The sequence below is a fragment of the Dendrobates tinctorius genome, unplaced genomic scaffold (genome assembly GCF_039654945.1).
Source record: "Dendrobates tinctorius isolate UK_male_01 unplaced genomic scaffold, ASM3965494v1 ptg000051l, whole genome shotgun sequence".
NCBI classification, from domain to species: domain Eukaryota; kingdom Metazoa; phylum Chordata; class Amphibia; order Anura; family Dendrobatidae; genus Dendrobates; species Dendrobates tinctorius.
The window spans coordinates 12,365,009-12,377,500 of record NW_027361719.1 but is presented as its reverse complement, the minus strand read 5'-3'; the positions used below and the strand labels follow the sequence as shown (position 1 = coordinate 12,377,500).

At 41.3% G+C, this 12,492-nt stretch overlaps 1 protein-coding gene across 3 annotated transcripts in view; it reads right to left on the bottom strand.

Moving 5' to 3' along the window:
* The window catches only part of B4GALNT1 (beta-1,4-N-acetyl-galactosaminyltransferase 1), a 273,680-nt gene that overhangs the window by 160,874 nt on the left and 100,314 nt on the right, over positions 1-12,492 (bottom strand). For all 3 annotated transcript variants that reach the window (XM_073576800.1, XM_073576801.1, XM_073576799.1), the window contains 2 exons: positions 6,368-6,571; positions 1,336-1,509 (listed from right to left, as the gene is read on the bottom strand). In XM_073576800.1, coding sequence (XP_073432901.1) covers positions 1,336-1,509; positions 6,368-6,571 — 378 coding nt within the window. The remainder of the gene's footprint in view (positions 1-1,335; positions 1,510-6,367; positions 6,572-12,492) is intronic.

Genomic DNA, 12,492 nt, shown 5'->3' with positions numbered 1-12,492 from the left:
TGAGGGGGCACAGTATAGAGAATGAGACCTATAGGGAGGACACAGTGTGAGAGGACAGTTTGAAGAGGGGGCCCATTATGGAAAGGAAAGTGCAGTGTGGGGAGCAATGAGGGACAATGTTGGGGTCATATTTTGAGCTGCGAAAATTGCGAGGGGAAATAATTTATTCAGGGGTTCAACGTAGGGCAGATATTTTTATTCAGGAGCATTATAATGAAACTGCTGGTTTTAAGGGTATTGTGTAGAGATGTGCTGCACAAGACTAGAGAAAATGGAAGTCATCATGGAGTCTGGACAAGAGGAAGATGAAAAGAAAGATGTTGTCTCCATAGTTGTTTATTTATAAGGTACCTGGATGTAAATGTTTTTTGTGACACTGACTAATTCAAATATTTTTATTTATGTTAGGAGCATTTAAGGGGTTGTCCAAGTTAGCGATGAGTCTGCCGTCATACTATGTGACTGCAGATTTCTGAATTCTCACAGTGCACACTGAACGCTGTCAGGATACTCTCGTGTCAGAGATTTGCATACATGCGGTCATGTGCCGACTAGACATGCGTGGCCTCACTCAATGAAAATTAATTGAGTGAGGTTGGAAATGTCTAGTCGGAATGTGGCCAGAGGTATACAAATCGAATACTTTTGCTGACATGACTGTCCACTCTTGCCACCAGCAGTTGAGAATCCTAAAAGGGTGCAGTGCGTGTGCTGTGAGAATTCATAAGCCTGCAATCACATAGCGTGACAGCAGACTTTCATCTCAAACCTGGACAAGCCCTTTAATTATACAATGAAGTCCTACAGCATGCCAATCCTAACAGTGTGTAATATACTCACTGTCAGGATTCAGCTATGTTTGCAGATTCCAGCTACTTTACTCATATGTGATTTTCATACTTATAGTCACATGACAACTAGCTTCTCTTCCTGCTTCTCTCACTTTTTCACTGAACATTGAGAGAATTAGGGAGAGCAGCTAGTCGACATATGACTAAGTGTGCAAATAACATATGTACTTAAGGGGGTCACCAAACTGAGTTCTTGCCCCGGTGCCAAAAAACCTAGATACACCTCTGTTGATTGATAGATCATCATTACCAGATCAGTGGGGGTCCAATACATGGCCCACCTACCGACCAACTACTATCAGCTCCACTGGTTTGCAGAGGTATACGGTGTATTGAATGGAAATAGCAAGGCTTTGTCCCCTGGTACTGCAGTTCAGCAGTGAATAGGAGATATCGGCAGTACTATGGAGTGGCCACTACACTCTGTACACTGCTCCGTGCCTTTATTTTTAGAAGACTTGCACAATGTTGTTTTAATTGTTACCTCATCTTAAATTTTTTATACTCCAACTCTCTTCTTGTACGTGTGTCATCCATTTCTGAAGGCTTGATAGCTGCTGTAAAGTCCACTGCGTATGGTTTTCCTACTAACTCCTGTCTGAAGGGAATGTTCAGTGTCGTCTCTGCTTCACATTTACAGTAATTCCTTGGCAGGAGTCTGTGGAATAATACAAGAATATGCCAAAAATGGTAGCACAGCCTGTGTGGTCATTATTGTCTTACAAAGACTTAGGAACACTGCAAAGAAGTATACACATGGTGAAACCACAAAAAAACATTTTTCTAACATGTCATGTGGGCCTGATATGGAATTCAACATGTACTATGCATGGGCCCTGAATACTAACGTTTTGTTGACTTTATTTTCATGAATTATTATTATTTTGTTATTATTGTTTTTATTATTATTATTTGTAGTGCAAATTAATTTTTTTAGTGCATTAAAAAGTATAGATGTTAGTATTGATGCATTACAGGAAAACATCAATTACCTTTGGAAATTTTAGACTACAAATAAACTGAAGTTCTCTAGCCAGTGGCGAAGTGTGTGTGTTTGCAGGAGAAAAGGGGAAAGGAGAGGAGAGACCACAAGGCAACAGGACTGGTCAAACTGAAAAAATTTACAAGGCCAAAAGGCAAACTATAATTACATCAATGTTTTCTCAAAATGCAGTACTTTTGCTTGGGGATAAGGGGTTCAATACTAAACTAGTGGAAGGGACTCAGGGAGAGCTAAGGGTTCATGAAAAAAGTGCACAAAATATTTGCCTTGTACCAGGCGCTGTAACCCACGCTTTGACACCGGCTCTAATTGACTAAAGACCCCCACTGTCCTTTTGGGTATGACCTCGGTACCCTCTTAATGTACACATCACCTATACATACATTCTAGGCTTCATAGTTTTAAGGATCAAGGTAGACTTAAAGGGGTATCCCCATCTCCAAGATCTTATCCCAATATGTATTAGGTGTAATAATAATAAAATTAGCAAATACCCCCAATTAGAAATGTAGGATAGTTCTTCTAATTAGCCATGTCGCTGATCAGCCATGTCGTTTACCACATGTGTTGGGCTTTGCAATAGCTTAGATATCCATGGCTACGACCACTCATAGGTGATAGTTAGTCAGTTGTTAGTGGTTGTAACCATGGATATTTAAACATCTTGCAGTTCCAGCAAAGTGGATGGGATAGGAATCTCATGCACACAGTTTCTTTTTTTGCTCAACATAAACCAACCAGTGGTGCATGTTTGAAATTTGAAACAACAATTTCTCATGTGCACATAGAATTGTTTTAGATGCAAAAAATCTGCAGTTAAAAAAATGCATATAGTCCATGCACATAGTCCACACTTGACTGTATCAATAAAGTTTTGGTAAAGTCAAATACCAGGAAGTATAAAAAACAATGCAGCTTTATTTAAAACATGACATACCAAAAAGAGACAAAAACAAAGCAACGAAAAACACAATAAAAATACAAAAAAACCCACACATACTAATTTGCTTAATACAGTGGCATGTAACAGTTTGGGCACCCCTGGAAAAAATTTCTGTTATTGTGAACAGTTAATGAAGTTGAAGATTAAATGATCTCTAAAAGGCCTAAGGTTAAAGATGACAAATTCCCTTTGATTTTAGGGAAAAAATGTATATTGTAATATTTTACAAATAAAAATTACAAAAAATAGGCTGATGCAAATGTTTTGCCACCCTTGGAGATTTGTGAGCTCAGATAACTTTGATAAAGGTTATGGCTTGTTCACTATCATCATTAGAAAAGGGTAGGTGAAGCAAATTTCCCACCTTTATAAAAACCTTCAGCCTTCTCTAACCTTGTACGAAAAACAAGCAGCCATGGGTTCTTCTAAGCTGCTCTGAAAATGAAGATGTTGTAGGCCTGCAAAGCAGGAGAAAACTATAAGACGATAGCAGAGCATTTTCAAGTTGTGGTTTCCTCAGTTCTAAATGTAATCAAGAAATGACAGTTAACAGCAACAGTGGAGGTCAAGATAAGGTCTTTAATACCAAGCATAATTGGAGTGAGAGCTGTAGAGGCAAATCAGAACCCCTGCTTGACTGCAAAAGACCTTCAGAAAGATTTAACAGAATCTGGAGTTGTGGTACATTGTTCTACAGTTTAGAGACTTGCACAAATATGGCTTTCATGGAAGTGTCATCAGCAGAAAACCTCTCCTGCATCCTCACCATAAAATTCAGGGTCAAAAGTATGACAAAGGACATCTAAACAAGCCTGATGCATTTTAAAAAAAGTCCTGTTGACCGATCAATTTAAAATATAATTCTTTGGCCACTATGATCAAAGGTATGTGTGGAGAAAAAAGGGCACAGAATTTCAGGAAAAGAACATCTCACCAACCATTAAGCATGGTGGTGGATCAATCATGCTTTGGGGTTGTGTTGCAGCCAATGGCATTGGAAACATTTCACAGGTAGAGGGAAGAATGGAATCAATGAAATTTCAACATTGCTATTTCTGTGTGTGGTTCCACTATTACTCCCCAGCAACATGCCCGCTGTCTTGGGGTCATACTTGATTCCGAGCTTTCCTTTGCCCCCCACATTCGATCACTGGCTCGCTCTTGTCATCTGCACCTCAAAAACATTTCTAGAATTCGACCTTTTCTTACTTTTGACTCTGCAAAAACTCTTACTGTTTCTCTTATTCATTCTCATCTCGACTATTGTAACTCTCTTCTAATCGGTCTCCCTCTTACCAAACTCTCCCCTCTCCAATCTGTCTTGAATGCTGCAGCCAGGACCATATTCCTCACCAATCGTTACACCGATGCCTCTACCTTGGGCCAGTCATTACACTGGCTACCCATCCACTCCAGAATTCAGTATAAACTTATTACCCTCACTCACAAAGCCCTCCATGGCTCAGCACCACCCTACATCTCCTCCCTTGTTTCAGTATACCACCCTACCCGCGCCCTCCGTTCTGCTGATGACCTGAGGTTAGTATCCTCAATAGTCAGAACCTCCCACTCCCGTCTCCAAGACTTTACACGTGCCGCGCCAATTCTTTGGAATGCACTTCCCAGGTCAATACGATTAGTCCCCAATCCCCACAATTTTAAGCGTGTCCTGAAAACGCATTTATTCAGACTGGCCTATCGCCTCAACACATTAACCTAACCTATCCCTGTGTGGCAGAGCCAAAAGTTTTACCATAACCAGGTTCCCAGCATCATGTTCCCACATGCTTTATGCATCCATTAGCCCTCTGTGTCCGTACTGTTACACACCTAACATTATGGCTGGTCCATACAATCAGGGCAACCGTTACCACCCACCTTTCGTGTCTCCCTCTTTCCTCATAGACTGTAAGCTTGCGAGCAGGGCCCTCACTCCTCTTGATATTTGTTATAATCTACTGTATGTGATTATTGTTATGCTGTAATGTCTATTGTCTGTACAAATCCCCTCTGAAATGTAAAGTGCTGCGGAAGATGTCGGCGCTATAAAAATAAAATGTATTATTATTATTATTATTATTCAACAAATTCTTGATGCAAACATAACACCCTCTGTAAAAAAGCTGAAGTTGAAAAGAGGATGGCTTTTACAAATGAATAATGATCCTAAACGCATGTCACAATCCTCAAAAGATGCAAGCTGAATGTTTTACATTGGACCTCACAGTCCCCTGGTCTGAACATCATTGAAAATCTGTGGCTTGACCTCAAAATAGCTGTCGTGGTTAGGACATGGTTAATGTCCTGTTCTCACAGGGTTAACTTTTGCCGGCCTCTCTTTGGATCTGGGAGGGGTATTTATACTCACTTCAAACTAGCATTCTCTGTCAGCTATACTGCTGTTCTGGTGTGTCTGACCCCTGGTGTGCGTGTACTCTGCGTTGTTTGTTTGCTTCCCGTGTATGACCCGGCTTGTTCCTTCACTCTGTACTCCGTCTCTCGTATTGGTACTATTGTCTTTTCTGGTTCTGACCTCCTGGCTTGGCTATCGTTACTCCGTTACAGTTTACCCCTATTGTACCGTCTAATGCCCGTTCTGGTTTTCTAATCTATTGCTACGTCCTGACTATCCATTCTGTCTAACCCTTTGGTACTGTATTGCTATCTCGTGCTTTGACCTCAGCTTGATCTGGTTTCTGTCTCTGTCTATGCCCCTTGGTAACATTGTCCTGTAGTTACCTTTCTAGGAGTTTCCCTGCAGCTCCTAGCTCTGTGGAGCTTAGGCCACGCCCCCAGCAGTCATGTGCTTCAGGTCCTGGAGCATGCATTGTCACCACTGCTGCCCGCTCCGCAGGTATCTTTGTGCACAGACTTTGTACTCAGGACACGCGCACTGGCTCAGTGAGCAAGTGCAGTGCGGTGTTCCTGACAATACCAGTGCATGCAAGACGACCCAGGAATCTCACAGAACTGGAAGAATTCAGCAAAAGGAAGCTTACAAGCTGTGATACCTGCAAAAGGGGTTGCTACAAGGTAGTAGCCATGCAGGAAGCCCAAATATTTGCATCAACCCATTTTCCTTTTTGTATTTTTTAAAATGTATATATATTTTTTGCCTACAATACAAAGGAAATGTGTCATCTTTAACTTTAGGCCTTTTCGAGATCATTTCATCTTCAACTTGCTTAATTGTTCACAATAACAGTAATTTTGACCAGTGGTGCCCAAATTTTTACATGCCCCTGTAGGTGTCAAAATGAATTAGGAAATCAGGAACATCAAAAACTCACAAAAAACTCATCGTAGTAGCCAAACATGCCATGTGCATAGGTTCAAATCACTTAGGTGATTGATTCAATTATTGTGCAGAATACCAGTGTTCATTCACAATTTCACTCCTGCTAATGTCATAAAGCCTCTGCATCCTCCATTGCTCCAAGGCTTTACCATGATGTATGGGTCTTTACAGCAATATCCATTACTATGTACATGGCAAACAATGCAGAACAATCATACACCTGCCTACTTGCTTATATTAACCATCCCCACTTAAAAATGCAGAATACATACTCTAACACTTCATTTTTCCATTTTAAAGATATCCCAGAAAATTTTTCAAGTGGTTGCAGTAGACTGTTATCAAGTACGTCTTCAGGGGCTTCTCTATTCCAGATTGATACCACCTTTTCAGATTTGCTCCACATGTGCAAGCACAATAAAGACATTGGCACAAATATTACCACAGCAAAGCACAGTCTCCTACTGGCCCGCATTCTGTAAAAGAAAAAAAAAAGAATGGTAAGTTGCAAATTCTTAGAAAAGAACAATATGCATGAAATGTTATAAAGCATACTGGACATGGTCACCGAAAATCAAGCCTTGTACTTCAATGTTCCCATACATTTCTATGGGGTAAATGGAAGTAAATACTTAGGTCCCCAAAAAATGAGAACGGTATTCAAAGAGTGATACCTTTATTGGCTAACCAGAGAAATTATATTTGCAAGCTTTCAGGGCTCAGAAGGCCCCTTCATCAGGCTGATGAATATCATTCTCATTTTTTGGGCCCTAAGTATTTACATCGATTTTTCTGGCTAAGGCTACTTTCACACTTGCGTTTTTTTGCGCTGCGCACCGTGCGCAGTGCAAACGCACATAAAAAACGCATCATGCGTTTGTGTGCGTTTTTTTGCGGATTTGAGCGTGTCTTTTTTAAAAAAAATTACCATGCGCACCTCAGTACACCCATAGACTATAATGGGTGCTTGGGTGAAAAAAAACGCATTGCGTGCGCATGCATTTTTTTGGGACAAGTCGGACGCACAAAAAATGCAACAGGATGCATTTTGTGTGCCCGAGCGCACACTACAAAAAAATGCATGCGCATACAAACGCATGTGTATGCGCACCCATGTAAAGTATAGGGAAAAAAAACGCATGCTTTTTTTGCGCAAAAAAAGGGCAAAAAACGCAAATGTGAAACCAGCCTAACATGGTACCACAATATTATTTTGTATTGTACATCGTATGGGGTAAATGCAAAAAGTTTACAGGTTTACATTTAGATACTGATATATATATATATATATATATATATATACCCTTTTTAACAACAGAATGGCAGTAACAGCATACCAAACATTTCATTTCTGTCATATGTAAAGACAAAATAAAATTCAATTTGCTCTAGAATAAAGCAAAGTCAATCGTTTTAAGCAGACTTGATAAATACAGAAATGTCTTCTGTTAAATTATGACCAAAATTTAAAAAAACAAAAAAACACATCAAGGTCTGGGAAGCCCCGTTCATTATGTTAGGGGCGGACATACCACCGATGCAGCCAGTGCAGCTGCACAGGGGCAGGGAGGGGAAAGGAGGGGAGGGGGTCTGATCAGCTGCTGAAACTTCATGATTTTTTTTTAGAGCCAGGAGCTAAGTGGAGAGGAGAGCACCTTTGCAGACAAAGAAGGGCATTCGCTCTGCTACACTCTAGTAAAGACACTAGAAGGACCCCTTCGTCTACCCTTAATTTTTATGCTGTTGGTGGTTCTGTGACACTGTGACTAGGGGTCATAGGCGGATTATAGTGAAGGCTATTTGGGCTACTGCACGGGGCCTAAGGCTCTGGGGTCCCATAGCCAGACTGCCCTCATAATGCTTTGTGCACTGCTGTCGGCGACGCACTTATCTCGACTGGGAGGTTCCCTGGGGCTGCGCTGCCAATGATAAAGCAGAATGGCAGCTCGGCTTCAGGGGAGCTCCTGCTGACCTTGCTGTGATGTACCAGCGCGATGATGTCATCATGCCAGCATGTACGCACTGGCCATTAGCAGTGGAGCCTCGGGGACTGGAGCAGAGCGCCAGGGGAGCGGAAGAGAGGTGAGTATGTCTGTATGTTTTGTTTTGAATTAATATGTGTATGGGATGTGAGGGATCATACTGTATATAGGTTGCTATGCGCAGACTCATAATGTATATAGGCAGCTATATAAGAAGGAAGACCGGGCTGCGGGTACCTGCGCTGAGCTGGGTCCGGAACTGCCAGGGCTGCATCCTATGTTCATACTGTATGTAGGACGCTGTGTGTGGACTCATTGTATGTAGGGGGCTGTGTATGGATTCATACTGTATGTGTGGGGGCTCATATTGTATGTGGGGGCATATTGCCTCGGCATGTGAGCTGTTATCCTCATTGCAGTACAGCTTATAGTCTCATTTTCTTGTCCTGACTGAAGAAATTTCCTGATAAATCCCTGAATGACCAAAAGAGGGGAAAAACGCATCAGAAGAAGATGCAATTAAGTACACAACTGTTAAGGCCATTTAGGGTCTATATATATACATATATCACATCGGGTATTCTAGAGTCTCTGTTATAGTAAAAAATAGTTATATTTTCACCTTTCGACGGCCCCCGGACTCTTTCTCTCCTCTCCACGCTCCCGGCATCTTCCGGTTCCAGTAATGCTTTGCGTGAAACACCGCTGATGACGTCGCGTTCTCGAGAGAGTGACGTCATCTTCAGCCCTTCTCGCTAAGCATTACTGGAACCGGAAGATGCCGGGCGCGTGGTGAGAGGAGGGACAGAGTCCGGGGGCCGTCGGAAGGTGAGTATATAACTTTTTTATTTTAACAGAGACTCTAAAATACCCGATGCGATAGAATCGGGCCACCATCTAGTGTATTATACTCCTGTTACACCCGGAGCTGCTGTCACTATTCTGCTGTTACCTAATGTATTGTACTCCAGTTACAGCCAGAGATGCAGTCACTGTTCTGCTGTTACCTAATGTATTGTACTCCAGTTACACCCAGAGCTGCAGTCACCATTCTGCTCTTACCTAATGTATTATACTACTGTTACAGCCAGAGCTGCAGTCACTGTTCAGATCTTACCAAACGTATTGTACTCAAGTTACACCCAGAGCTGCAGTCACTGTTCTGCTGTTACCTAATGTATTATACTACAGTTACACCCAGATCTGCAGTCACTGTTCTGCTGTTACCTAATGTACTCCTGTTACACCCAGAGCTGCAGTCTTTGTTCTGCTGTTACCTAATGTACTCCTGTTACACCCAGAGCTGCAGTCACTGTTCTGCTTTTACATAATATATTGTAGTCCAGTTACTCCCAAAGCTGCAGTCACCGTTCTGCTCTTACCTAATGAATTATACTCCTTTTACAACCAGAGGTGCAGTCACTGTTCAGATCTTACCTAATGTATTGTACTCCAGTTACACCCAGAGCTGCAGTCACTTTTCTGCTCTTACCTAATGTATTGTACGCAGTACACGCAGATCTGCAGTCACTGTTCTGCTGTTACCTAATGTACTCCTGTTACACCCAGAGCTGCAGTCACTGTTCTGCTCTTACCTAATGTATTGTATATGTACAGAACTGTGCCTGTGTAATGAGCGATGCAGCATTGATGCCTTTAACGGCTGTAATGTGCCTGTACAATAAGCGATGCGGCCGTGTTGCCGCGACGACTAAGTGACTGTCGCTGATTGGTCACGGCCTAACTGCCGCGACCAATGAGAGACGCAGAATTTCGGTTACAGACAGACATGATAAGATGAATATATATATATATATATATATATAAATGGAGATTCAGTGGCGCTTGTGTATGAGTGTAATTCCGGCAGCAAACACTAAGACACCTGTCACAAGGGTGTCAAAGAAATAAGGTAAAATAACTAATAATATTAGTGTGCGCTTGGAACACTCAAAGAAGAGGGAAATCTAAATTGGGTGGTTATAGAAGAAAAAAAAAAAAAAAAAAACCTCTTATAAGTGCTCTTTATGTAGCTGGATAATAGCAAGAAAATAGCAATTAGTAATAGTCAATTGTAAGACCTCAGAAGAAGTGCTTAAGGGAAAAAGAATATATATAGATGCTGGTGGCAATCTTAGTTCCAACCTGAACAATCACAAACTAAAAAGGCATGCGCTCCCAGCAGGTCCCGTTCCCAGTGATGTATTGCGCCAATGACCTTTAATGACGTTGTGCTCTCGCAAGACCGATATAGTATCGCGAGACCGCGACGTCATCTGTGGTCACTGGCGCAAGGCATCACTGGGAACGGACCTGCCGGCAGCATCGCTGAAGCCTGGTGACGCTGCGAGAGACATCGGAAGGTGAGAATATTACGATTTTTTTATTTTAATTCTATTTTTACAGGGATATGGTACCCAGAGCCCAGTCTCCTCTCCTCCGGACCGTGGGTACCATACGCAAATGTTCTGCTTACTTTTCGCATGGTGGGCACAGCCACATGCGGAAAGTAAGCAGAACAATGCATTCCTATGTGGGCGGAATCGCTGCAATGCTGCAAAATAATGAGCATGCTGTGTATTTTTCCGCAATGCGATTCCACAATGGGAAAATCTGCAGTATTAGCACAGCATTGCGGAATCCCATAGGATTGCGTGGGATGCTGTTTTTTTTGCGTTTTCAAGGCAAAATCGCGCGTTAAAAACCACCGCGAAAACGTGAAAAAAATGAAACGTGTGAACGCAGCATTATACTTTTCCTACGATTGTTCCTCTCCTGGTTTTACCTTACAAATACTGAGGTAAAATACTGACCAAATACTGAACGTGTGAATGTGGTCTTACAGTGCAGTGCACAGATCTTTATATGTCACCAATATAAACTATACAAAGACAAAACAGTTTCATGTTTTAATAGTTATAGTGGGTGGATACTGATGGTGTTCGCATTATACAACGGGTCAGAATCGTGAATACCGCAATCTTTTTTACACACTATGGGCCTGCAAACGAACATAAATAAACATGATCAGGTCAACCACATCCTCAACCTGCATTGGTCAGTATATGACTTCTTATATACAGATGTTTAATGTGCTCGTCTTTGTTTTTTTTGTTTAAATCCATCCTGATCTGAGAGTGGTGTTTTTATGATGGCGTGTAATAATGTTTAAATGGGTATGTGCATATTACAGTATATTATATCATGCTTTATATGAATATACATTGAATTTATTGTCAAATCTCATTAGACATTTATTCACATTAGTGTACACCACTGAACGACTGCAGATTGGTGCGGAGGGAAAAAAGGAATGGAATTATGGGAAGAAAATGCAGCTTTTATTGTCTAATTTCAAATATACAGGGTGGGTAATTTATGGATACACCTAAATAAAATGGGAATATCAACTTCCTGTTTGTGGCACATTAGTATATGGGAGGGGGAAAACTTTTCAAGATGGGTGGTGACCGTGGCGGCCATTTTGAAGTCGGCCATTTTGGATCCAACTTTATTTTTTCCAGTGGGAAGAGGGTCATGTGACGCATCAAACTTATTGAGAATTTCAAAAGAAAAACAATGGTGTGCTTGGTTTTAACATAACTTTATTCTTGCATGAGTTATTTACAAGTTTCTCTTTGTTTACAGCCATTGACAGCTTTATACTTTTTTCATCAAAATAGTGTTTACCAAGTACCCTATGTTATTTAATGCACTAGCTTTTTTACTTATTTATTTTCATTAGGGTATATACACACATTGTTTTTTCCTTTGGTTTTGCTTGCTTTTATGGCCAGTGTGAACATGCTTTTACATCATGCATGTCATTCAAGTCTACTCCAGTTCAGTTTTTTTGTTTTTCTTCAGTATTTTTGTATTCAGTACAAATAGGGTGTGGCCTCCTTTCTACTGAACAGTGTAGTTCACTTATAGTCCCTCTTAAGCTGGGTGTCCGTTTGGGACCCGGAGACTCTCTGCCACTATTCACACTAGGTAGGTTTTACCGTTAGTGTAGTTACTGTCTCAAATGGGTACACCTTGCCGTGGTGGGACAACTTTATACTTTTTTGATCAAAATAGTGTTTACCAAGTACCCCATGTTAATTTAATGCACTTGCTGTTTACTTATTTATTTTCATTAGGGTATATACACATATGGTTTTTCCTTTGGTTTTGCTAGCCATTGACATGTCGCAGAGGTTAGCACGTGAGGAGTGGATAGAAATTGTGTTGATGTCTGGTGAACGCAGTACCCGGGGCATTGCAGCAGATTTCAATGCAAGACACCCTACGCAAGAAAACTGTCACCATTCCCATTTTATTTAGGTGTATCCATATAAATGGCCCACCCAAAAAAGTTTGCATCATCACTGAACATAATGTTCTGTGTAAACTGAGGGTCCTGTTCCAATTTT